The 25,415-nt window shown below is 43.2% G+C and overlaps 4 protein-coding genes across 4 annotated transcripts; all 4 read right to left on the minus strand.

Annotated features, from left to right (window-relative positions):
* Positions 1-2,123: 2,123 nt before the first annotated feature.
* rfwd3 (ring finger and WD repeat domain 3) lies at positions 2,124-10,719 on the minus strand. Its single transcript, XM_041037666.1, has 13 exons — positions 10,534-10,719; positions 9,020-9,315; positions 7,825-8,093; positions 7,108-7,175; positions 6,735-6,932; positions 6,426-6,517; positions 6,061-6,175; positions 5,309-5,567; positions 5,039-5,189; positions 4,719-4,895; positions 4,366-4,580; positions 3,915-4,129; positions 2,124-3,572 (listed from the first exon to the last, which is right to left on the minus strand). Exons 2-13 carry the CDS (start codon positions 9,313-9,315, stop codon positions 3,429-3,431), a joined length of 2,199 nt encoding a protein of 732 aa, XP_040893600.1. The 5' UTR covers positions 10,534-10,719; the 3' UTR covers positions 2,124-3,428.
* Positions 10,720-11,193: 474 nt separating this feature from the next.
* On the minus strand, positions 11,194-17,697 carry LOC121182629 (mixed lineage kinase domain-like protein). Its single transcript, XM_041039235.1, has 11 exons — positions 17,587-17,697; positions 16,102-16,555; positions 15,643-15,741; positions 14,967-15,144; positions 14,580-14,680; positions 14,362-14,497; positions 14,075-14,159; positions 13,821-13,963; positions 13,121-13,170; positions 12,158-12,298; positions 11,194-11,925 (listed from the first exon to the last, which is right to left on the minus strand). Exons 2-11 carry the CDS (start codon positions 16,547-16,549, stop codon positions 11,876-11,878), a joined length of 1,431 nt encoding a protein of 476 aa, XP_040895169.1. The 5' UTR covers positions 16,550-16,555; positions 17,587-17,697; the 3' UTR covers positions 11,194-11,875.
* An 855-nt stretch (positions 17,698-18,552) lies between these two features.
* Positions 18,553-22,195, minus strand: LOC121181571 (vegetative cell wall protein gp1-like). Its single transcript, XM_041037510.1, has 2 exons — positions 22,058-22,195; positions 18,553-20,564 (listed from the first exon to the last, which is right to left on the minus strand). Exon 2 carries the CDS (start codon positions 20,556-20,558, stop codon positions 19,263-19,265), a length of 1,296 nt encoding a protein of 431 aa, XP_040893444.1. The 5' UTR covers positions 20,559-20,564; positions 22,058-22,195; the 3' UTR covers positions 18,553-19,262.
* A 1,346-nt stretch (positions 22,196-23,541) lies between these two features.
* LOC121182589 (transmembrane emp24 domain-containing protein 6-like) lies at positions 23,542-25,180 on the minus strand. The gene is made up of 4 exons (XM_041039184.1): positions 24,845-25,180; positions 24,259-24,385; positions 24,031-24,185; positions 23,542-23,797 (listed from the first exon to the last, which is right to left on the minus strand). The coding sequence occupies exons 1-4, from the start codon at positions 25,178-25,180 to the stop codon at positions 23,576-23,578; spliced, it is 840 nt and encodes a 279-aa protein (XP_040895118.1). The 3' UTR covers positions 23,542-23,575.
* Positions 25,181-25,415: the final 235 nt, after the last annotated feature.

The raw sequence follows: 25,415 nt of genomic DNA on the forward strand, positions 1-25,415 counted from the left end.
TGCACAAATGTTGATACTGCATAACTTTGACAGTTAGAACTCAAGAAACCAAATTTCTGTTTTAGCTCAAAGTAAAATGATGCAGAGTTTGCACCTCGTCTTTGGACTGTTACAGCCAATTTTCATGTTTGAACATTTGGGGGGGGAAAAAACTGAATAATATGGTGGATGACAGGTCTGGGTATCATTTGGAAATGTTCCATACTAGCAGTGATGTGATCTCTGGGTTCTGGTATAGATGCCTAAACAACTCCACTTTCTGACTTCCTTCCTGTGTCTGTGGCTCTCAGCTCCCAGAGCAACAGTGTGGATCGCTGATGTGTTTTTAATAGTTTCTGGAAAACAATGGAGCTCAGAGGCTCAAAGGAATAAGATGCATCAGGATGCGGCAAAATAAAAATCTTGGCAGAGACATTACTTGTATCACGTCCTTTTAGTCCAAAATGATTATACCAGCGAGTATGTCTGCACTGAAATGTGGATCCTAAAATACTTTGCACAAACACAATCAGAAGATCTAGAGAATTCAAACAATGAATAATTGGTCAAGGTTGTGTGAAGACTGAGTTCGGCACAGACCAAAACACACCTGGAGTACCACCAAGGACAGAGCGTCCCATGGGTGGGACAGTGTGTTTTAAAACGCTTTAATCCATCTCAACTGAACTGTAAGGCTGCCACCAGCAAATATAGTAAGCAGCTCAGATCACTTGTTAATGGGAGATGATAGTTGTCATCAGCGCAGCCTGAATTGTGAACGGTCACATAGGAAATATGTTGTGGTGAAATAACTTAATGTTAAGATGTGGAGAGTGAATGATAATGTAATGATGTAATGTTGGACCAGTGAATAAAACAGAGCTACAACAGGATTTTGTTACGTGCAGAAGAAAGTAAGTTGTAAAAACACATGAATTATAGCAGAGAACATAAAATGACATCCCACCAGTTTGCAGCATAAACAAATAATTCATATATTTTTCTATTTTTACACTTTTCTGCAAAACTTTTCCTTAAAACCGTTAATTAGCACAGTACGTTATATTTCTGCCACTACTGGAATGTAAATTAAGAATTTACGAGCTCATCCTGAAGGCAGCATTCACTCGGTTTGTGCCGTTAACAGAAATATGTTTCTAGACTGAATCAACCCATAATGACCGATCTGCTGTGAGTGTAATAAAGCAGCATCTCATCTAATGACACTTTTTTTTTCTTTTTCACATGCATCTGCAGGTGATTTTAGCTTCGAGCTGACCCGCTCAGGATTCTGGGATTTTTTTCACATTTCCACGACATTTCAGAGCATTTTTAACTTTAGGGACTGGTTTGGTTTTTAGTGTGCGACTAATGTAATGATAGACTTTAACAGTGTTTAATGACAGTTTAGAAATGAACCGTTTTAAGCCATTGTTGTAGCTGAACGAAAACGTCATTTCAATGATGGATTATAAAACTCCGAGTAAACACAAATAAGATTATAAGATATGATTATGAAATTTATTTTCCTTATTCTGTCTTTAAATGGTGAATTCATTTCAACATGGAATTTGTTTTATTCCATTTATTAATGAATCTGCTCACACCATCATGTTGCATCTCACAATGAATTCGTTTTCTGCTTTTACATGATTTAATCACAGTAACAGAAGTTTCCCGTCAGGGGAGCAGCTTTGTGAGGCTGGACTCACAGACACACACACACACACACACACACACGTTGTCAGTTTTATTGTTAGGAGGTTGCAGAGAGACACAAAGTTCATCCTGTCCTACATTTCCCAGCTCCATCTTTTAACCACATTCGTCCAGTGTCTCTTCCCTCAGAGACGACTTCTAAACCACATTTTTCCTGCACTGTGTGCTCACTGAAGATTACTCAATAGACATAAAGTTTATCTACTATTTTGATAATTTATTAATCATTTCAGCAATTTTTCAAGAAAAAAGCCAAATATTCTCCCGAAGCAGCTTCTCCAGTGTGACTGACATTTGATAGAGAAAGCGATTCGTAGAGAAACTGGTCCTCAGATTAATGAGTAATAAAAATAACAGTGAGCTTCAGCCTTAAAGCTAAACTCAGCAGAGCTCCCTGTGATGAAGCCAGTCCACTCAGATTAAAAATAACTCATATGTTTTATTAACTTGGAAGTTGTAGTCAAACAGTAGCAAATATACATATGTACAAGTTTCTTTAGAAAGAAAAACAGGAAAAGTAAAACGCTGAACAACAGCAGAGTCTTTTGGCACTTAATGTTCCACTTCACAGGACAGAGAGAAAAAAAAACTATTCAAATCAGACAGAAGACGATATAAATGAACCTCAGTGAAGAGCTGTGTGAGAAGAAGTGGTGGTGGTGGTGGTGGTGGGGGGGGGGGGGGCAACAGGAGCGGCAGTGTCTGCTCTTTGTTTTGTTTTTTTTCAGTTGAAAATACATCGTCACTGCGGTTCTTCTGAGTCGGATGTTTCAGTCCTGCTTTACTTCCTCTTGTAAAAGCAGCTGCTGAGGATCCGGAGACGTCAGGTTGTGTGTTTGTCCACAGCGTCGCCACGTCACTTTCACAGTTTCAGATCACAACAAGAAAACCACACAGCACAGCCAAACCAGATCATTTTCTAATGTCTTGTTCACGGTGGATTCAAGGATCCTCTGACCTGATGGAAGTGAACCTTTTTTCAAACCCTGCTGCTGTTTTTGTAGGAATCTTGATGTTAATTCAACCTTTGCAGGCAGTTTCTATTCACCTGTGATATGAAAAACTGATCATCAGACTCTGATCTGTAGAATCCATCACCGTGAAGATCATGTCTGACAGATCTGTTACACTTATCAAACTGAACTGTGACTCTGTGAAGAAGTGAGCGGCACATTTCACAGTGTCAGAGTGAAAATGAACTCCAGTGGCCTCTGGTGGACAAACGACAGATCGGAGACAAACATCTGTCATTTCTTTTCACCTGCCTGATTTCAAATTCAACTGTAAAACAGAAATTGCAAAAAAATCTCAGAGGACTTGATTTGAGATCTTTGCTGATTCTGGATCCTGCAATGTAAATTGACTGTGATGATCAGACAAAAAAAACACATTTCAGAGTCTGTTGGTTGAAATGAAGGAGACACGAGCAGCTGTGGACACGGGGAAAAAAAAAAACAATGCAAAATTTAACACAACAGCCTGAAAATGGTCTGAAAATGGTGGATGTTTGGTTTAAAAAGAACAAAGTAAAAGTGATAATGAAGGACGTGAAGTGTCACCGCGGGTCGATCACTCCCACTAATCAAGAGTTTTCTGTGTGTAAATGTCCGGATAAAAGTTTAGCAGCATTTGGTTTCCAGCACAGTCTGCATCCTCTCCTTGTGCTCAGGGACTGAGTCTGGTTTCTGGATGAAAGCAGCAGCTCACACAGCTCAGACAGTCATCCTCGTTCACTCCCACCTGTAGAGCTTCAGCATCTTCTCAGTCAGCGAGGCCAGAAAGTGATCCCTGTTCACCGAGAACGGACTGATGTCCAACACCGGGAGGTCGGCTGGGAGCTTCTGGAGCAGAGATCCGCTGCTGGCGTCCCACACCTGAGGAGGAGGAGGAGGAGAAAAAGGATGAGGATTATTTTTGAATTAAAAAACCAGGCAACTATGAGCAATTCAAAAATTACAACACATGCACATAAAAAGAATGAAATAAAGGTAAAATGATAAAATGGTTTCTTAAAAAGGAAAATTAGGAAACTTCAATAAATAAACCGTGAAATTAGAGACTGAGGAGTTATTAGACTGTGGACTCTTTGAATTCATTTAATTCAAATTTTGAGTTAAATGTTCAGGATTTAACCTCAAACAAGGTGAGACAGTGTTTTAATGAAATGAAACACAACTCTGGTCTCGATCACTCACACACACACAAACAGGACTGACCATGGTGGAGTTGGAGGCCTCGTCCCCGGCACAGACCAGTGTCCCCTCACCGTCTGGACTCCTGAAGACAGCGTTCTTGGTGAGCAGTTTACAGGAGGAGCCGGCGCTGAAGGTCTGCACCGGAGAGCAAGAGCAGCTGGGCAGTTCACTGGAGTCCTGCTGAGGCGTTCGGTTCAGAGACATCAGGACGCAGCGCAGGGACGGGTTGGAACGTCCTGCAGGAGAAAAGACAGAGCTTGATACAGGAAACCAAAACCAGACAGCCACAATATTCAGGTAAAAACACATCTGTTCTTCTGTCATACGGCCCGGACCAGAGCTACAACAAGCAGCCGCTTAATCAATAGACAAAATGTATCTACAAATATATTGATAAATGAACTGTTTAACCAGTTCCTGCTCTTTGTTGTCTCTGTTTTACATCATGGTAAACGGGACGTCTGGACCCTACCTGGCCTGTACGTGACCAGACAGTGACGGCTCTCCGTCTCCACCTGGATGTCGGTGCATCCGGCCGCTTCCAGTGGCAGGACATGTGGTCTGTATGTGGTCTCGTTGATCTGCTCCCAGAAACACCCGCCCTCCAGAGACCCAGCGATCAGCCCGCCGCAGGGGAATGAGCTGGATGCTGCCCGCGGAACGTAGCACAGAGACGCCACCGGACATCTGGACACATCAGAGATCAGATTTGATCCTGTCCACAGTCAGCTGCTCAAAACGTTTCCAAAACACTCTTCAAAATGTGAATACATTTGAAAATACCTTGTGTGTTGGTGTACAGGTGTGTGTGTGTGTGTTGTGTACCTGGAGCGAAGCGGCTGAAGCTCCTGGACGTGTGTGCTGGTGTCTCTGGTGTCGTAGACGAGCACCGAGCCGTTGCTCAGACCAGCGTAGACATAGTTACTGTTGTCCAAAGACCAGCAGCAGCTCCACACTGGTTTACCTGCATTATAGGTCTGAACCACGGTGTTGGTCAGCAGACTGTAACACACACACACACACAGACACACACACAGACTCAGTGCACATACCACATGTTAACCTCACTCGATCTCATCATCTCTGTGTGTCACTGAGATCACAGGGTGTGAGATGATGTGCGACCTGATATCAGTGCCGTGTACCTGGTCAGTTTGATGGTGTTGTCCAGAGCCGCAGACAGCAGCAGACTGTCGTTCTGTCTATTGAAGGACAGACCTCGGATCTGTTTACTGTGGATGGGAACGTACTGACTTGCCTTCATGTTCACCACACTCACCTTCTTCACCCCACAACCTGAACAGACGAGACAGGAAGTTTACCTGCTGAGAACATTATCAACATAACATGGGGGGGTATTGCTCTGTCCTTGGGCCCTGCTGCTGCTGGTCCAAAAGTAAATAGACAACACTCACCAGGCACCAGGGTGGAATGAGGGGAAGGCTGCGAGGCCAACAGGCAACTCAGAGGTTCACAGTACGACAGGACCCTGCAGCCTCCAGCCTGAGACACTAAAACTGCCTTGGAGAAGCTGTACTGAGCCGTTCTGGAGCCGTCGGCCCTCTGAGACAGACCGAAGAGTGAGGTCGACACCGAGGAAGAAGACGAGGAGGACGAGGAGGAGGATGAGGGAACTGAGCCTCTGCCAGCCTGAGCCATCAGGGCCCTCAGCTCCTACACAACCAGGAAGAGAAGAGGGAGGACTGTAACCACGAGGACGTCAAGAGGTTCACACATTTCTGTAACTGGACCCGACAACCATCTGAATCACCGTTAAATCTGTGGAGTCAGGAATGAGCCAGGCTTTCAGCATTTAATTATAATGAATCATTTTGTCTTTAAATGAAATATAAGTAAGACAATGTATTTTATGAGTCAATTTACTGATGCTATTTAATCTCAGTGTTGTTATATTTGATTGATTGTATTTTAGATGCAAACGTGATGAATTATTCCAGCTGCACACTTCAGACTCCATTAATAAAGATCCAGAGTGAAATGAACCGAAGCGTCTTGTTCTTTGGTATTAACATGAAAAACACTAAAAACATTTAAAAAAAGAGAAAATTACACTAATTATTCCTTTAAATTAAAACCAGAACCACAAAACTATCAAACTCAAATCAATGTCAAATATCATCAGAGTTGAATGAACTGTCACTGATACCTGCAGCTCCTGTTGTACTTGTCCGTATTGACTGGTGACGACCTGCAGTTTGAGTTTGTACTGAGCTGACTCCAGTTCAGCCTTCCTCCTCAGGGACTGCTCCTGCTCCAGAGACCTGCAAACACACACACACACACACAGAGTAAGAAATACTCTACCAACAATAACTATTATAATTAATATTGCTAATGAATGATATGAATGAATGCTTGTTTGCTGTACTCTAACTGTTCTTTTAACGACGATAACTCTTTCACCGAAGGTTCAGTGAGATGAACTTAAACCTCATCAGCTCATTTCATCACACGAGCTCGACCCCCACAGATGTGGCGTGTTGGCAGAGCAGCAGAGGAAGCATCACTCACTTCTTTAAGCTCTCTTGCTCAGAGTTGTCCAGCGCTCTCAGCTTTGGAGCGTACAGCAGCACGATGTCTGATCGCTTCGCTTTCTTATTACACTAAAGAGGAATCAGAGGAACAACCAGCAGGTCAGTAAACACAAAGTCATCACGACAACATGTACGTACAGCTGCATAAACGATCCTTCAATCACCAAGATCACTGCTCTAGCTTCAACGATGTATTCAACTTTATTTGGCTACAAGACCGTAGTTGAAACTTGACGTTTAGAGGGCTGATTTGACTTTCCTGTTAAGATGCAGTGACCTCACTGACCTGGGGACATTTAGCAGCCTGGCCCTGAGCCTTCAGCCAGCGCTGGATGCAGGTGAAGCCAAAGAGGTGCCCACAGCGCAGAGCGGACAGTCTGTGTTCGCCTGCTGTTGTCCACCCTTCAAAGCAGATGGTGCAGATGTCGCCTTCGGTCTCTTCGCTGGGTGACGTCTGAATCGAAGCTGAGGCTTCAGAGTTCAGCTACGGATGGAGATGATAACAGTTAAAGGAATGAACACTAAAGAAAACAGCAAAAAGTTCTCAGTTCTTTGTACAGTTAAAAGTGACATTAAAAAAAAAAAAAAACAACAACAAACAACTGCTTTAAAACACTGGACATGAATATGATAAACAGAAGGTTTGAATATTTAGTTACCTGGTTAGTTACCTGGACGCCCGGATGTTGAGCTTCTGCTGTCTCATTGTCTGCAGCTGAACTGGAGCCTGAACAGAGAAAATCCACACTTGACTCACAGAGTGAAACACAGAACATCATCACCTCAGCTGGAACTTAACTATAAAAACCTTAATTAGACCCTGACAGGTCTGCACTGCTGTGTAAAGATTAGTTAAGGCCACGTAGCATCGGATGACAGTAAGTGAATTTTGGTGCAACTGTAATTGCAATTTGGTTCTCTTCCTTCCTTCTCACGAAGATACCACATCCTTTGTGTATTAGACTGAGATGTCTAGACCTCTTTAACACCTCTTATAATCACAATTTGGCTCTCTCTGTGAGGTACCCCACTTCCTTCTTTTTCACCAAGATATCAGATCTTTTGTGTATTAGATTGTGGTGCCTAGACCTCTTCATACCTATCACCTGGATGCAAAATCCTGCAGGATACCCCAGGTGTGAAACACACCCCAGGGAGTCCATGTCCACTGTCTGAGGCAGACAAAAGGATGTGAAACACACCTTCAGGCTAAAAAGGTTAGGTCTCCCCATGTTCGGGGTCCTTCTTCACTCAGACCGCTTTGTGTGCTGATTGACCTTTTCTTTGCAAAGAAAATAAAACCTAATCGGCCGGCAGAAGTCTCTATTTCATTCTTCACCAGCAACACCAGGAAAAACTTGCACAACACAACTCACTGGTTGAACTGGCCTCCTGTGGTTGTGTGTGTTGGATGGAGGCATTGAGGTGAGGCATGGTGGGCGGAGTGGGGTCAGCAGGCAGCGCATCAGCGGCAGACGCGCCTTCTTCACCCCCCTCTTCCTCCTCTTCGTCAGACTCACTGACCTCGGTGGTGCTGCCGGATTCTGGCTCAGTCACGCTTGCAGCCGGCGCTCGGAGCAGGAAGTCAGGGAAGCCTCTGGAGGGGGCTGCAGTCTGGCTAGGGTAGTGCACCCTGAGGCCCTGTCTGGAGCGACACACAGGTTTAAAATCTCAGGAAAACACAAACTTAAGGCAAAACTGTGCAAATTTTTTTCAAAGTATCTGTGTTTAGTGATACTAAGTTTAGGATTGTTGATTTAGAAATAACCTGCACCCAAAACCATCCTTTGTACAAGTTTTCCCATTCTTTCAGGTTGTAAAACTGTCCCCAGAGGTGAAGAAAATAAGGACTGTGGTCATTTAGAGGGTGAACAGACATCTTTAACTGCTGACCTGGAAATACCTTAGATGTCCTGGATTTCATCAAGAAGGCTAGCCATGTAAGGGGGGGGGGGGGGGGTGCTGGACTCACTGACTACAGTGTTGGAGAGGAGAATTTTGTCCAAAGTTACAACAATATTGGACTCTCCCTCACACCCTCTCCAGCATGTGCTGATCAGTCACAGGCAACGGCTTGATTCACAACACCCGGTCTAATGTTTCCTTTTGCAGGATTAGACCCTCACACTGTTTTCAGAAAACACAGGTGGCAGGAGTAGAGTGCAGGGTCTGAAACAGCCCACAGAATCTGAATTTAAAGAGACCACATTAGAAACTGAAATTTAAACTTGCAATAACCATTCGCTAGAGGGCATCGGAAACAAGCTGTGCACACAACACTGACATATCACCTTCCAAGGGGATATGTTGAACTTGAACTTAAGCTTATTTCCACATCCAGCAGTTAAAGAGCAACATGGTCATCTGGAGTCGTCTCTGAGTCTAAGTCCAGTATTCTCTCTCTTTTAGCTCTGTTTTTGGTCTCTACCAGATCCTGAGGGAAATATGTGGCTCTTTAACTGCTACATGCTTCACTCTGTTCACCTGCTGGTCACTGACTGTGATTATATTCACTTTAATTCAGCTCCACAGAGCAAGTGAAGCAGAAAATCAAGCCATAATTCTGGGTACCTGAGTCTCCTCCGTATGGGTGCCCCCTGAGCTGCTGAAGGTGTGGCAGCAGTCCTGCCCACTGCCCTCTGACTGAACGCCCAGGTCGCAGGAAGCCTGGGAGGTGCCCGAGCCGGTGCCTGTCCTCCTCCATTGTCCTCATCATCTTCGTCCTCATCCACCTCGGTGCTGCTGCCGGAGTCCGAGATGACGTGTGGTCCGTCAGCGTCCTCAGCCTGGCCTGCAGCAGCAACCTCAGGCTGCCCACTTCCTCCTCCCTGTAACTCCGCAGGGGAGTCTACCTCCATGGCCTCCATCTGCACAGCAGATTTCAAATTTTTAAGATATACATTTTTATGTGTTTTCATGGTATTTTTAAATTTTGCATTGCTGTTTGTTTGGTGCAAAGTTTTACTAATGCATTTTACACTTCTTACAGTGTGAAGTATTCTGTAACCAAGAAATTTGGTATAAATACATTATTATTATTATTATTATTATTAATAACAATAATAATAATAAAATTTTCAGTTAGTATTTAAGTGTTACTCCTACTAATATTTAACACACCCCTTTAAATCTGTAATCAAGATGTGTGGTGTCACACTTGTCAGTGTAGCTTTCAGTAAATACCAAACTGTCCCCTGCGCCACAACCAGACTGGGGAACACAGAAAGTCTGCTCTTTTATGATTAATGAGATTTAGTACACTATCAAATAATTCAGCTGACACTTTATGCTTATTTGACTCTGTGTTATAATCTTGAGAACACAAAGTTCCTCCTCCTGTTAAAGTTTAGTTACCCTCCGTGTAACCTGAGACTGCAGGAGCATCACTGCACCGGTTTAACCGTGTACACTGCACCAAGAGGACGCGGTTTCACACGCAGAGATTATCATTCAGTTTTTATCAAACAACCAACCTGTCACCTGCTCACAGCGCTGCTGAAAATCTGAACAGGTGTTCTCACAGTGGACACAAACTCTGCTCCAGCTGGCTGCGCAAAGCCAACAGTTACACAGCCTGCATGTTGTGCTTGAACAGCTAGCTAACGTTGGATGATCTGTGATGGTAAATGCCTCACGGTGCGTTCCCCCGGCCACATGACGCGTTCTCCGGCTAAGCACCGAAGTAGAGCCCGAGGTCACCGAGGCCTTCAAGCACTAAAATCTAGGAGTAGCTCCTTATATTCTGTCCAAGCTGTAGTCAGCTTGATTTTTGATATAGATGATTAGCACATAAGCAACATCATACAGTATCATATGAAAAAAATCTTTTTGTTTCTCTGCTTTTATCTCCCGGTAACGACGGGCGGTTGAGCTAAAACTAGCTAGCATGTGTGAGGTTGCAGGACCTTACACTGACATTCCACTGAGGTCGGTACAGACACAGACACTGTTGTTATTAACTGTGGTGTCGTTATTGGAAATAAGTTTTAGAAACGAGTCCGCTCGGCTGTCTCTCGTTAGCGGACGGACCTGGCTCTGCTCGCGGTGTAGCGGGAGCAGCAGCGCGGTGAGAAGCAAACACTGACCTGTCCGGGAACGAAAGTTTAACAGCCGCTGGCGCCGCTCTGAAACACCCCAGCAGGTAACAGCATGGCTCTGCGGAAAAGGCGCAGATGAAACGGGTTTGTGCGTTCACTTCCAGTCCACACAGCGATATAATTTCACTCAGAACCGCGGTCAGGGCTCGAATCTCCCGGCGCCAGTCCGCTCCGCCCGCCCCATCCTGCCACAACGTCAGCGCCGAAGATCGTATGTCGCGAAGATGAGCCACACTGCCACTGTTTCACAGACCGAGGTGCTGGTGTCTAAACTACAGCCTCCGAAACAATCAAACAGCTGCATCAACAGAAAATAAAAGCACGTATGACCTTCTCCTAAATCACAGAGAGGCAGAAAAGTTTTATTCTTGTCCTCAATTGTAGGAAACAAGTTTGAAATACTCTCTTGACCTGTTCTTCAAAGGTAAGCTTATAGTAAGGCAAGTAAATAAATTCTCAGTCAAAGAATAAAAAACAGCTTCTCTGCTCTGTCAAGAGTGAAAACAAAGGAAGATGTAGAAATGGAAAGACCACGAGAAACATAATATCAGAGGCAAAAAGTCCTTTCATTTCAAAGGCTGGGTGAGAGGTGTGGGAGGCAGATGGACACAGAAACTGACAGAGATAAACGGATCCACAATTCATGGCAACTTGGGTTCAAATGAACAATTTTATTGAAGATTTCACTGAAAATAAGAACATGATTTTTCCTCTGAACTGTGATTCTATCTGTTTCATTTCATTTTTTTAAATCGTCACCACTAGGTGGAGGCCTTTTCAGTTTGATGAGATGGAGTTAAAACTGCCTTCAGAGCTGGCGTTAAATCTCCTGAGGAACAAGTTTGTACATGTGAGAGATTTTCTGCTCATTCATGAAGACAGGATATAGAGGGTAGTGAGGGCCTGGTGTCCTGTGGTTGATAAATGCTTGTTGATAAATGTAGCACCTCTGAAATCACAGCATTTTCTCAGTGGGTTTCTCCAAGTTGCCCTGAAGATCACTAGCAGCACCAGAGGGACCCAAGTCACCAGTACTTCCCAAAGGTTAATGTACATTCATTTAAAATTCTAATGCTGTTTAAACCACAAGCCACATCTGTAAGAAGATGCATGAGAAGACTGACTTTGGGAAACCCGGCCCTGTTTTGGGCAGTATGAAATGATAACCCGAGAGAAACAGTAAACTGAAATGGAGATTTATGGCTTTTAGTGCCATGTAAACTTTTTTTTTTTTCCACAAATGACATTTTAATAACTTTTACAGTTGTGTTTCCTCTCAACCCTCAGAAACCCGGAGTACTTCTGACGAACAGGAAGAGGCTGAAGAGTTTCATTGCTCCTCTAACTGTGCCACCACGCTGCACAGTTTGTCCACCAGCACTGCAGAGAGAGAAAGATTACCAAGGTATTTGTATTATTATTTTAGATGTTTTCTAACAATGTGAACCGTTTCTTTTAGAGTGAGGGTTTCCAATGAAGTTACTTTCATCCACATAAGCACCAGCTGTCTCCACAGAGATTTTCAAGTCATTCGCTGAAACCTGCTGATGCCTAAATATACTTCTCAACCTAAAGACAGCCTTGCATGAGCTGATGACAGAAACTGGTTTACCTCCAGCAGATGGTCTCTTGAAGCCATCATAGGCCCGGCAGGCGCTGATCAAATGTCCCAGCGGTTCAGGACAGTCTTCAGGAAGCGGCTCTTGAAATTTCTCTTTGCACACCTTCTCATAGATTTCCTTATATGAACAATCTGGAGAAAGAGCAAGAACACATTATCCTCAGAAGTGGAATGTTCCATAGTATTTTTTTATTCAGCAGGATACACAAGGTACGGCTGTAAACAAAATAATCTGAAAAAGCTTTCAGTTAATTCTGTTTAGCTGTTTTAATCTGAATTTAACAACATAACCAAGGACGGGGGCTGACAAGCAGTCAGACTTTAGACCTGCTCGCAGCACAGTCACTTCTGCAACTGCTGTAGAGGGTGACAACCACAGTGTTGACCACAACACCATGTCACTGGAGAGACTGGCTATAAAAAGTTCTTATTAGAAGTTTTATACTGGTTTCCAGGGAAACTCAGCACTGAAATAACCAGGAAGTTAGAGACACTCATTCCTCTGAGAGACGTTAGAGTTTCTAATAATAATTTATAATATTTGTGACTGCTTTAATGAATTAGTATCTATGTTTATCTGAATGGTGCCCTTTAAATAAACTAACAAATAAAAAAAAAAACACAGTAAATGTAAACCTAAGAATTATTTGTTAGCAGCTGACACTAGTTTTGCTGACTGGCCTGCAATGGTTAATTCTCACACATTAACGAGAGCTAAATTAATGATTATAAATTACTGCCAAACACCAAGGTATCTCTCAGACACGTGAAACCAAACAGGCCGCTGTGACCAACAGGACTTCCTGCTGACCACAGACACAGCTCTCTGAGAGAGAGGAATCCAACTCTTTAAACAGCTGACGTTCAAGACAAAAAGAAATATCTATGTGTTTAGGGTTAGGGTAAGCCGGGTCAAACGGGTTGGATGTCGATGGCTGCTCTGCAGATACACACCTTCAAAAGGTCTCTTACGAGTTGCAACTTCCCACAGGACGATACCAAAGCTGAAAGACAAGTTTTTTTATCGTTTAATTCTGTAATTCATTATTTTATCTTTGTGAATTCAGTTGTTCGTCCACGGTTCATGGACGATATCAGGCTGTGGCTGTACTGAGCAGCTACCTGTATGAAGTAAAACCGTAAGTGAAGAGAACATTTGGGCTGCCAGGCTGATGTTTAAAAAGCTGCAGAGCATCTTTTATTACATTATTACAACCTGACCAACCAATGAACATTTATTAATGATTCAATGACATTTATAACCTTCTTATTACCAAATAGAAATTATAAACACCGGCCACAGGCATTTCTCACTGCAAAGCACGTTGCCAGACAACTGGCAACGGTTAGATGTCATCTTCAACAAGCAACAGCAACATTTTAAATGTGCTGATTTTGATGTTTCCTTTAGATTTGTTTGTAAATTTAACACAAAATGTAGTTAAAGTTGTAGTTAGTATTGTGGTTTAATGTGATTAAAATGTACAATAAAAAAATCCACCCTTGGCCCATTCCCCACGGCATCCACTGTTTTTCCACACTTAATACATAATGATTTAATAGAGTGTGGTGCCATATGATTCCCATGATTTTAAAAATGGTGCACTGTCGGTGTTGTGCAGCTGTGCACAGTAATCCCTGGGTGGTATCTGACCTGTAAATCTCACACGCTTTGCTGTAAGGGTAGTTGATGTTGTTGAGACTCTGAGGAGAGGAGTAGTACAGGGACCTGGCCTCTTTTTCCTTTGCCTGCTTTCTCAGTGACGTCTCTGTTTTTGCCAGCTCAAAACCTCCCAGCTGCAAAAACAAAAAATGAACACATCAAGGCTTCATTCATGGTCCCCAGACCCTTTATATACCACCTCTCAGTGGGTTCAAATCAGTCCCACCATGCAGTGACTTCAGTACCTTGACTCTGTAGCCTTCAGCCACCAGGAACTTGCTGCTGTTGATGCATCCATGAACCTTACATTTTTCTTCAGTCTGGTGCAGGCTGAGAGAAAACAGAGATACTCAGGAAAAACTATTATTATAAATGAGATCATTAATTGTAAATTTAATCAATTAAATTACTGAAGATTTGATTTGTAGTTTTGAATCCACAGAGAATTCTCACCAACTCTGTGGAGCTTTCACACCTTGCACATTTAAATTTGCCAGATAATCAGACAGATAATGAATTACTGGAGACTGACCGGTAGAGTCCTTGTGCTGCTTCAAGACACATTCGGGCTTTCTTGGTCCAGGACAGTTTCGAGTCAGAGTCCAGAACCTGGCGGAGACTTCCCTTCTCACAGTACTCCATGATAATGAGGAACTCAGGGTTGGGTCCTACAAGTAATCACAGGGACACATAATCATAAATTTAAAGGTGCTATGTGATTCTGTGATTTATATCCTCACTGCTACTCACCCTCCTCATCCTGGACACAGATGCCAAACATTCGCAGGATGTTGGGCGACTCGAACCGTCTCATGGTTTCAACCTCCTTGTTGAAAACAGACCGTACCTCCCTACATGTGCAGAGAATGTATAGGGTGAAAATGAAAATGTGTCAGTTATAATGTTTGTCATACTTGAAAACACCATGGAAATGAGCAAACACGAAGACAGAGCTCAAAGTAGCTTATTACAAGGTCTCTCTACTCCGAGACCTGCTGTTTGGATTTGAACAAACAACCAAAGAAAAAAAGGTTAAAATGTTAAAAGAAACCTCACTTTTCAGTCTACACCTGGACTTTAAAGTTAACACATAAAATTACACTTGTATTACTGTCCAATCAAAAAGGAGGCACAGACCTTGGGCTGGTGGTCACCGGGTTCTTGTATCTCTTGATGGCCACTGTGAAGCCACAATACTGTCCTTTGTAGACCTCAGAGGTCGAAGTTTCCATGAAGGGCTTTTTTGGAAGCCCGTACTTGAGTTCGTCTGGTTTGATCATTCGGATGTCCACCCTGGTGGCACGGGGCTTATTCACTGTGAAAAGAGGGAGAATGGCCCATTATCAAAACAACAAAGGTTCGATTCTCCATCATATTCAGTGTTTTCCCAATAACAGCTATGTCACATCTCAAAATGCCAATTTAACCAGCAATGGCTGAGTTCTCTGGATGTCTATAGGCAGCAGAAACAGGTCGTGAACACAACACTGACATATCGTCACCTTTTAAGTTGATACGATTGTAAAACACTGAAACATCTGATTTTGATCAAGGTATTTAAATGTGTCCACATTGAAGTGTGTACGACCAGCAGGTGGGCAAAATTCAGTTTTTAAAAATAACATTTATTCATACTTCACTGAAGTGCAGAATATTAAAAATATTGGTGGTGATTAAACATATTATTATGACCATGACAGTTCCATTATTTCTTATGCGATCAGTATGACAGCCGCCACCGCTGCAGCAGCAGCATCTAGTTTTAATTGGAATTATAATACTGATGCAGAAGCTTGTGTTTTGGTGAACTCACTCATCTCCACCATCTTTTCCACATTGATTCTGACAGATTCAAATTCTCTTCGCATGGCTTCCATTTTCTCCTGCTGGTCCTTCATATACTCCTGGAGCACTGGGGAACAAACAAACACTGGTGACACAAAGGCAACCAGACTCTGAATCCTGTTAAAGCTCTCTACTCTGAGTCTGTAAGTGATCAGGATGTGGATTTACGGACACTTCTGAGGGAATAGAAGTCCATCCAGGACTGATTTTGAAAAACCTGATGAAGATCCAACTTGAATTGAGACCTTGTCTATTTGAAATCAGTCTGTGGTTTGGAGTCAGTGTGAAGTTGTGACTTCTTTCACTGAATTTAAGAAAGACTGACAGAATTCAGTCTCTTAGGTTTGGTAAATGCTTTTGTTCTGGGGTCATTTAGTTCAGGACATAGAGGAATTACTAAATCAAAGTCAAAATCATTTTCCCTCACATGTCTTCAGCTCTTCGTCATCCTTCCTGCCATCCTCCTCATCTTCTTTCTCTCTGTAGGCCAGTTCAAACACCTTGTACAATCCGTTCCCATGCTCCAGCTGCAGGGCTACAGACAGCACCTGGAAGGCATCATTGAGCCGTTCATTCACACTGTTGAACTCGTCGCCGTGGCTGCTGGAGTTCAGGATGCGCTCCACCCAGTTGGCCGAAGCGTATTTCTTGATGGTTTGCTGAGCTGATTTCAGAGTGATGGAGAGTTCTTTGAGGGTTTTTTCTACATCAGCAGAAGCTTGGACTCCCTGCCTTTGTTTGATGGACTTCACCAGGTCCACCAGGGCTTTGACTCGGTCAGAAACACGGTGGCAGCGCTTCTTATTGGCCTTCACAGTCTCAACCAGGGTGTAGATCTGTGAGGCAATGGAGAGGATGGGCTCCACAAAGTCCATGACTGGCTGGAGAGACAGAGGAAATTAACTTATGACAACAAGCTGGAATAAATCAGAGCTGAATACAAAATAACTCCAGGTTAGACGATGACCCACTGACAGGGGAATATTTACAATCCTGTGTTTTCACTGGGATTCATTCTTCAATAGAAAGTTGTAAAATACCTCTTTTTTACAACCTAACAGGCCCGGTGTAATTATAAGGAACTGGGCTGGAATGAATTTGATTAAAATGACTTTGTCAGCACTGAGGTGACCTGAACTGTTGTTATGTGGAGTTCTGTACAGCAGGAACTGAAACTTGATGTGACATGATGTTCAGACTGATTTAGTTACAGGGTGTTTGCTGGTAAACACCATCTCAGGTCTCTGGATTTGGATTTGCTAAGACTTGTCTTGCCTCAAAGACTGAAAGTAAAACTTCACAGGTTAAATCTTTAGCACTTTTCAGATTAGAGCCATCACAATCAGATATTTCACTCAAAACCTAAATGGTGGGTTTAGGGTGTCACTGAAGAAAAAAAAGGATCAATGAAGTCACAAATTATTTAATATTATTCACTACTTTCAAATACTGAACAATTTGGGAACCACCTGACTAAACTGGCTGCTGGAACATAAAGTGGTTAATAAAGTGTTGTCCCTTATCTTGTGTCTATTCATTCGTGTGAGCAGGTAAAAGTCCACCTTAAACTGAAAGCAGAAGGAGACGTTCCAGAGACATAAAATTCCTGTTGGAAACTGAGAACAGGACAGAGTTGATTACCACTCTGTCCTGGCCTGGAGGGAATAACTTGCCTTTGTGTCAGGCTCAAACCTGAGGGTGGGACGCTGTGTGACATGTTTGTCTTTAGTCAAACCGCAAACCCACATCACAGCGTAGCTTTGCTGTAAAGCACGGCTGTAGAGAAATGATTTGTTTTACTCCTGATCTAAATGTTGAATCTGCAGCAGACTAACCTGCTCCCACAGTCAACAACCAGAGGACACACAACGAGCCGCCGGCAGAGATCATCAAAAACAGAAAGATTATTTACCTGTTAGACGAAGTCAGGCAAGGCTGTTTGTCTTGACCCGTGTATACCGTGTGTTTGAGTGAGTGCAAGAAGAAAATGAAACTGCCTTGCCTGTGGACTTCAACTCCTCCCTCTGCTGCTCACAACTTCCTCTTTCTCTCTGGCAGTTATAGTTCTTCCCCCCTCAGGGTTTAATCTCAGGCTCTGACACGCCCGAGAATATTTTTTTTGCAATATTTTAGTTTTATATTAATGTTCTAAAATTGTTCGCTTCCATAGCAGACTCATATTTCTGAGTATTTTACTTTTCTGAGAATTTTCTGGTTCTTAACTGTGAGATATGATTGCTTCATAAATAGATGATTCAATATTGATATTAGTTTGGTGAATACATTTGTCAGAAAGTGTGTTTGACAGTTCACTAAGTGCATGTTAAATAATAATCAGCTGCAATAAATAAATAAATAAATGAAGGGTATTTAATGACTATCATTAGGTTAATTAGTAAACCTCTTGACAAATGCAGAATTATCACATCAAAAGCTGCTGATTTGATTTGTCGGATAAAATGATGAAGTCATTATTTTACTTTGTTTGATGAAGGGGATCTTTCCAGGAAGATTCCAGGTGATAAGATAAAATCCTGAACGACAATCAGATGAACCCTTGCACTGTCCAATATGTCTCTTCACAGATTTTCCCTTCACAGACTCACAGTTGCTTTTCCTGCTCTTTCTCCTCGCTGCCTTATCTCTTTGGCTTCATACTCACTCTGCAATCAAAAGTTTTGCACCTCTGAGTGTTTTGCCTCAGTGAATGAGGCAAAACATTGCGAGCAGACGATGTTTTCTATCAGACAGTTACAGTTTGAAAAGAACTGAAAATCCTTCAGGGTTAAATGAATGCATTTACAGCTTTAGGATATAGTTGGCAGACATGCTTTAAATCAGGGGAGAAAAAACTCAAAGTGAACCCTCAGGTGCTGGGGTTAGTGGTTCCTTTAATAATCAACGGGTTGTCTGTAACATGTTATAACAACAGCTTATTGTTTTGTTTACATACAGTTCACCTCTCAGTCTTGTTAAAATGATAATATGGATTTGTGTTTTTTGTACATATGACATACATATATATGTAAAGTGCTTTACAGGATTAATATGTGAACAAATATGTGGAGAGAAATGATTGGTCACCAGTATGTTTATCTATTACTTCATTTATACAGCACATAAAGCAATAAAGTGCTTCTCATGAAAAAATAATCATAACGAAGAGTAAATAAATTGAATACAAACAGAATAAATGGAGGAGCAAAAAAAAGTAAAAACAATAACAAACATTCTCTTTTATATTCTGAGTTCAGAGACAAATTCTTTTACAGCAGCATTAATAAAGTTCTTTCTGTGCTTACGAGCACGACGGGTTTTATATAAATTTAGTGATCCTTTTTAATTTATAAATGTCTGCCAGTCAGTTGGTCAGTGCTACTTAACTATAAATGAATCGGCTTCTGATTCCAGATTTGTTTTCATCATTTGAAAATGTTGTACTTCCTGTGGGGGCTGCATCTCCTGAGAAAGAAGGGGTGAAGCAAATCTAGAGAAAGGCGTGGTGAGAGGCCTTTTCCTTCCTCCCTTCCCTCTTCGTCGTCATGCATCACAGAAATATTTTCAAACAGTTTTTAGAGCATGTTTTTCTCATCTTAACGCATAAGTGTTTATAGTATTTATTACAACAGGTCTGGTGAGAGGCATCGAGGCTGTGTTGGGGGAGACAACGACGGAGGACACTGCAGCACGGACATGCTGAGAGACAATATTGGTGGAGAGAGGCATTTGGGCCATGGTTCCAGTTAGAGGCCTGGTGTTCATGGGGCTAGACATCTGCATTGGGGACATGACGCAGCGCACAGGCATGGTAGGTGGCCTGATGCACTGGACAGATACGGGAGTTTGGTGATGCGCTGGCAAGGGGGGAGGCATTGCAGCTGTGGGGCTGGATAGGGACATGGGGGGAGGCATTGCGGCTGTGGGGCTGGTCATTGACATGGGGGGAGGCATCAGGGTTGTGGGGCTGGTCATTGACATGGGGTGGGGCATCGGGGTTGTGGGGCTGGTCATTGACATGGGGTGAGGCATCGGGGTTGTGGGGCTGTTCATTGACATGGGGTGAGGCATCGGGGTTGTGGGGCTGTTCATTGACATGGGGTGAGGCATCGGGGTTGTGGGGCTGGTCATTGACATGGGGTGAGGCATCGGGGCTGTAGGCATCGGGGGAGGCATTGGGACCCTAGGCATATGGGGAGGCATTGGGGCTGTTGCCATGGGGGCAGGCATTGGGGCTATAGGCATGTGGGGAGGCATGGGGGCTGTAGCCATGGGGGAAGGCATCGGGACCCTAGGCATGGGGGGAGGCATCGGGGCTGTAGCCATGGGGGAAGGCATCGGGACCCCAGGCATGGGGGGAGGCATCGGGGCTGTAGCCATGGGGGCAGGCATAAGGGCTGTTGCCATAGGGGCAGGCATAGGGGCTGTTGGCATGGGCAGATGCAGAGGGGCCATGCCACTGGTCACAGGCTGCCCCTCAGCCTGTTTCGGTACAGCAACACATTCATAGACTCTGAACAGTATGTTTCCCTGCTCGATCTGCAGGGCCCCGGACAGGATCTGGAAGTTGTCAGTGAGTCTTTCGTTCACTTTGGAGAACTGTTCTTCGAGGTTTTTGTTATTCAGGAAGCTCTTGACACCCTTAGTTTTGCCGAATTTCAGTATAATATCCTTGGCAAAAAGCAGAGTGTCAGAAAGATCCCTCAGAGCCTTGTCCACAGTGGGAGAGATCTGACCTGTTCCCCTTTGCTGGATGGTCCGAACCAGGTCCTCCAGGGATTTGACTCTCTGGGTGACTCGTTGGCAACGGTCTTTGTTGGCCTTCGTGTTCTCAACCATGTCATAGATGGCTGTGCATAAACTCAAGGTAAGATCTACGCTGTCCATGATCAGCTGTAGAGACAGAGGAGCGGTTAGCTTGGAATGAAACGTAATGGTGCCTCAATAAAGAGAAGTTAATGGAGCTGAGATGAACAAAACCACGAGTTAAACAGATGTAACTGAAGACCTGAACTGAATCTCGTGAACTGAAGCTGAAGTGACGAATTTAATGTCAAGAAAAAATTTCCCAGCTCGCTGCTGCTGTTTGGAGTCTCCACTCTGAAGTGCGTCAATTTTCTATCTCACTGATACAGAATCGTTTTCACATCTGTCAACCCTGTTCACGGTCTCTGAGAGCTGACTCTCCAAACTACATACTGAGTCAAAGCATTGGAATGTTCTTTAATTAGAGTCTGAATCTGTTATCACGGTGTCTGTCGCGTCTGTCTTTGTGATGAAGCTGTGACGGTGGCTGTGGCCGGGACATGGGTGGAGATTCTGTGACATCTGACAGTAAACCAGTCCCACAGTGGTGAAAGCTTCCTGCATGCTTCTGTTCTATGAGTCAGCATCATTAATTTTAATTAATTTTTAATTAATTTTGTTTATAGTGAACTTTTCATTTAAAAGCAAATCTCAAAGTGCTACAAGGTTAAAAGAGCATAATCACAAACAATAGTATAATAAAACAAAAACATAAGTTTAAAATGCTTTCTTGAAGAAAAAGGTCTTCAAGGCCTTTTTAAAAGAAGCCACAGTCTGTGGGGCCCTCAGATGGTCTGGAAGGGAGTTACAAAGGTGGGGGGCAGCTGAGCAGAAAGCTCGATCGCCCACTGACCGGAGATTAGTTCTGGGGGTATGGAGGATATTGCTGCTGGTGGAACGGAGGTTGCGGTATGACGTTTTGTACTAAGCCTACATACACATTTTTATGTACAAATTCACAGTCTATCTGTAGTCAGTCTATCTGTAGGTATGTATGTATGTTTGCATAGGTCTCTATTGAGCGCTTCATAACGTGTGTCATCGCTGGACTTTCAGAAATTTTCAGATAAACTAAGGGATGAAAATTTGTTTCTAACTTTCCACCTCAACTCTGTCTGTGAAAATCTGGTACAATAAAGACACTAAATCTCAACGACATGTTTGATTTCAGACTGATCAAAGCTATTATTATTATTAGCTTCAGATGAACTCTGGAATGTATTTGTCAGGACTGTGGCCGTTGTCCCTTGTGAAATTGCTTTAAGAAATTTTAACGTGAGGTATAAGCAGTAAGCAAAACCAATTTCAGCATTTACTCGGACACTTGCTTACTGTTATGAGACAGACTTTAATGTGCATTAAAAAAAAATCTCACAGTTCTTGAGCACAATGAAAACCATTTGAAAACCATTTGGATTATCTGAAAAATATTTTGTCACGAAGCTCAAAACTGTGCAGATTTTTTTTTTTTTCATCCCACAAAGAGTTTTTATAGGACAATGGAAGATCTCAAATCAGGGCAGTTATAAAATGTTCAGTTAAATCTGATAAAAAGCAAAAGATAAAGAAAAGCGATCTACCTGTGGTCAGTGGATGTTGATGAGCAGTCTGTCTGAATCCCGGTGTGGAAGTGAGAGAAAACGAAAGTAATGTGGCGTTTTAGCACCATCATGAATTCCCTGCTCTCACCCACCGTTTTATCCGAAAACACCTGTGGCATGAATAACACCATGCCAACTCTATGGCACAGGCACTACAACTATCTGTTCATATGTTAAACCTGCTTTTCACGTTCAGGGTAATGTACGAGCTCGAGTCCATGGGGGCAGATTGTGTGGGCACTCAGGAACTCACATCAAGAGGACAGAGAAGACAGCCACTAAACATGAAGACAGAAGTCCATTTATTCTGTCTGACCATATATCTGACTCTATAGGATATGCAGGTTAAACAAGCACACAATACCAATACCACACAAAACCAAGGCTGACAGATAATGGTGTTGATGAGTGTCAAGTTCAAATGTGCTTTGAGGTGAATTGCGTTAACTTTTGTTGCTTGTTTAAAAAGTCTCCAATGTACAGTCCAGCTTCCAATCAGCATATAATTATATAATGACTTTATTTATAGAGCCCGAGGTGCTCCATAGAACAGGATTAAAATCAAAACAGATGAAAATGTTTTACATGGGTTACATGTAAAACATTATGATTTTAAAACATTAAAATCATTAACACTAAAATCAGCGGAGGAAACTAATAGATGAATATCTGACAACCCCACATTAGAAGCCAGACTAAAAAGATTAGGGATTGAATTTCTTTGTAAAATTACAGAGGGAGTTTATTGTTCTAAGCTCCGAGGGGAGCGTGTTCCACAGCCACACCAGGGCTTTCTTGTAGGGAACATTAGGAACTTGTAAAAGAAAGAAGGAGGAAGATCTGAGAGTTCTTACGCTGACAGAGGAAGGTCGTGTCAGCACAGTTCATTCTGTGTGAGTCATAATCCATAATGGCTGCGGTGCTCTGAATTAACTGTCATTTTCTTAAAGACTTTTCAGGAAGCCCAGTACAGAGTGAGTCCTCAGAGTGAGTGCTCCCAGGTCTGTGACTTGTGTCCTGATCTGTTTGGACAGATCAGCAAACACAGACTGCCTCTGTCCTAGAGTCTCTGTTTTCTGTGTGTCAGATTTCCTGATGCTGTGGTGCGGGTGAGGTCTCTCCCCACTGGAGAGTTTTTAGTGGGCAGTTTAACTAGACATATCAGAGAAATAAGAGATAAGTCTATTTTAAGATTGGCAATGTGACACATCTGAGAGATAACTGGAGACAACACACTGTAAAAACACTGAGAGGCTGAATGACTAAATTAACACACAGCCTAAACGGTTTGTTGGATATTTTGGACGACACTGAGTGGTGATTTATATTTCTGAATATTTATGAACACTGTTGTTTGATTACTGATCTCCTGTTGGTTTGTAGACACAAAAAAGATCATTCAGGAACCAAATGCCTGCTCTTTAATGAAACGTTGTAGAGGGTGATCTTTATCTTTCCCAGAAGTATGTCACTATATATGTGGCAGGTGATCTGCTCTCAGCATCTCGGCCTGCCGGGGTCTGTGTGGAAGAGTCTCTTGAGGACGAGGAGCTGAAGGTATCCGGTCAGGAGGATGACCAGGCTTTGGGTCGCCGACCACCAGCTGACGTAGCTGAGGTTGGACAGGAGGAGGTAGTGATCCTTCCCTTTCCTCATACGGGCAAAGTTGTAGTGACGCCACATGTGGAAGATCTGATTCTGGAGCTTCTGCACACTCTCCTAAAACCAGACATGGTGCATTTATTAGTTTAACTTCACTGCTCTGTGTTATAGTGTCTTGCAGACTACAGGTGAGAGGTGCAGTCTACACCATCATGGTTCTGGCTGCTGTATGTTTTTGGTGTTAACTATCAGTGGAGCAGACTCAGACTGTCTGTTTCTTGATTTTAGAAAGCAAGTCACAATTACAGTTGAGTCCAAAATCTTGAATTGACTTGAACTGAGACAAATACCTCAATACCAGTCAAAGTGCTGTTGAGAACTTTGTCCCCCTCCTCCATCTCTCTCTCTGACTCCTCAAATCCTTCATAGATGACACCGAAGTTCACAAAGACCCTGATTCGTCCAAACTGGTTGTTGTGGTTCCCAAGACACATCCGGTAAAAACCTGCTGGAGGAAACTGCAGTGAGCTCAGAGGAAACACGGTGCAACGACCTGCGGCGACTGAAGCTGATCCTACCTGTCACCTCAGTCTGGAAGTTCATTTGACCCACGGCTTCGTTCTTCGAAGCCATGAGTGAACCCTGTGGTGAGTTGACTGTCACAAAGAGCCGGTGATTGCTGGCCATCCCTGAGACCCACTGTACCTGTGTTCACAGACACACATTAAACACACACACCTGCTGAGACAAACCCATGTGTTTGGCATTGAGGATGAGTCACACTGTGACCGTGGAGCTGGGTTCTGCAGCTTTGCACTGACGGCAGCTTCTCATGACCTTTAAGATCTAAAAACTCCTACCATCAAATCTCGATCACTCAGTGATCCACGTACGAAAACAAGGATCCAAGTCTCTTTTTTTTAATGACAGCATGCATGTACTATGAGTTCCAGCCTGGTGAGACAGGGTAACAATACAAGTCAGACTGGATCACCTTGAAAGTCAGTGTGATAAGCCTGACGACAAAACACAAACACAACATAAAGGCTCAGATACATCTCCTCTGGTGCATTCATTTTACAATAGCACTGCACATTACAAACATATTTATCTCTGCAGGCGAGATGAAACCTGGTCCCACGGGTTCACCGTGAAAATCCTCACCATGTAGGTCAGGTAGAAGCTTCCGCTCTGGTGTGCGAAGTGCCAGAAACACTCCATCCCTGCAGCAGGAACCTCGATGGCAAAGTCGTATTTGTCCGATCCCCTGAACAAACCGGCGTCCCCCTCACCGAGGGATGGCTCAGACTTTCTGGCCCAGATGCACTGAGAGCTCAGCACCAGCAGCAGAGACTTCAGCAGCATGGCTGGAGCTTGTTTCCTTTTGAGGACCAGGACATGGAGGAGCCCCGCTGCCTCCCTCTGTTCATTCTCAGATATCAGCCGGAGGAGAATTATTAACCACGACTGCAAACTCTCAGCCTCTACACCGGATAACATATCAGTAATTTGTCCGAAATCATGTGCTGTATTTGGATAAAACAGTACAGTAAAGCTTTAACCTGTGCGATGAAACTCACAGAGCTTTTTTTTTTTTTTTAAATGAAAATATATGTTTGTGAGGTGTTTTTAAAGATTAAAGACTTCAGTAGGAACCAATGGGCTCAGATCTGGGGGGTGTTGTTCAGACACAGAGACTTTTATTATCTTTTAATGGGATTTATTATGTTAAACT

Source organism: Toxotes jaculatrix, chromosome 5, assembly GCF_017976425.1.
Source record: "Toxotes jaculatrix isolate fToxJac2 chromosome 5, fToxJac2.pri, whole genome shotgun sequence".
Classification (NCBI taxonomy): Eukaryota; Metazoa; Chordata; class Actinopteri; family Toxotidae; genus Toxotes; species Toxotes jaculatrix.

Bases quoted from the DNA above. Each gene is read 5' to 3' on its own strand.
- LOC121181571 (XM_041037510.1), bottom strand. From the start codon at position 20,558: ATGGACAGCGTAGATCTTACCTTGAGTTTATGCACAGCCATCTATGAC.
- LOC121182589 (XM_041039184.1), bottom strand. From the start codon at position 25,180: ATGTTATCCGGTGTAGAGGCTGAGAGTTTGCAGTCGTGGTTAATAATT. The intron at 24,386-24,844 runs GTGAGGATTTTC...CTGTGAACACAG, and splicing joins GCTTCTACCTGACCTACATG to GTACAGTGGGTCTCAGGGAT. The intron at 24,186-24,258 runs GTAGGATCAGCT...TTCCTCCAGCAG, and splicing joins CTTCCAGACTGAGGTGACAG to GTTTTTACCGGATGTGTCTT.
- rfwd3 (XM_041037666.1), bottom strand. From the start codon at position 9,315: ATGGAGGCCATGGAGGTAGACTCCCCTGCGGAGTTACAGGGAGGAGGA. The intron at 5,190-5,308 runs GTGAGTGTTGTC...TCGTCTGTTCAG, and splicing joins TCATTCCACCCTGGTGCCTG to GTTGTGGGGTGAAGAAGGTG. The intron at 4,581-4,718 runs GTACACAACACA...TGATGTGTCCAG, and splicing joins CTTCAGCCGCTTCGCTCCAG to ATGTCCGGTGGCGTCTCTGT.
- LOC121182629 (XM_041039235.1), bottom strand. From the start codon at position 16,549: ATGGACTTTGTGGAGCCCATCCTCTCCATTGCCTCACAGATCTACACC. The intron at 15,145-15,642 runs GTGAGTTCACCA...CTCTTTTCACAG, and splicing joins GGAAAAGATGGTGGAGATGA to TGAATAAGCCCCGTGCCACC. The intron at 13,964-14,074 runs GTACTGAAGTCA...TTGTTTTTGCAG, and splicing joins CTGAAGGCTACAGAGTCAAG to CTGGGAGGTTTTGAGCTGGC.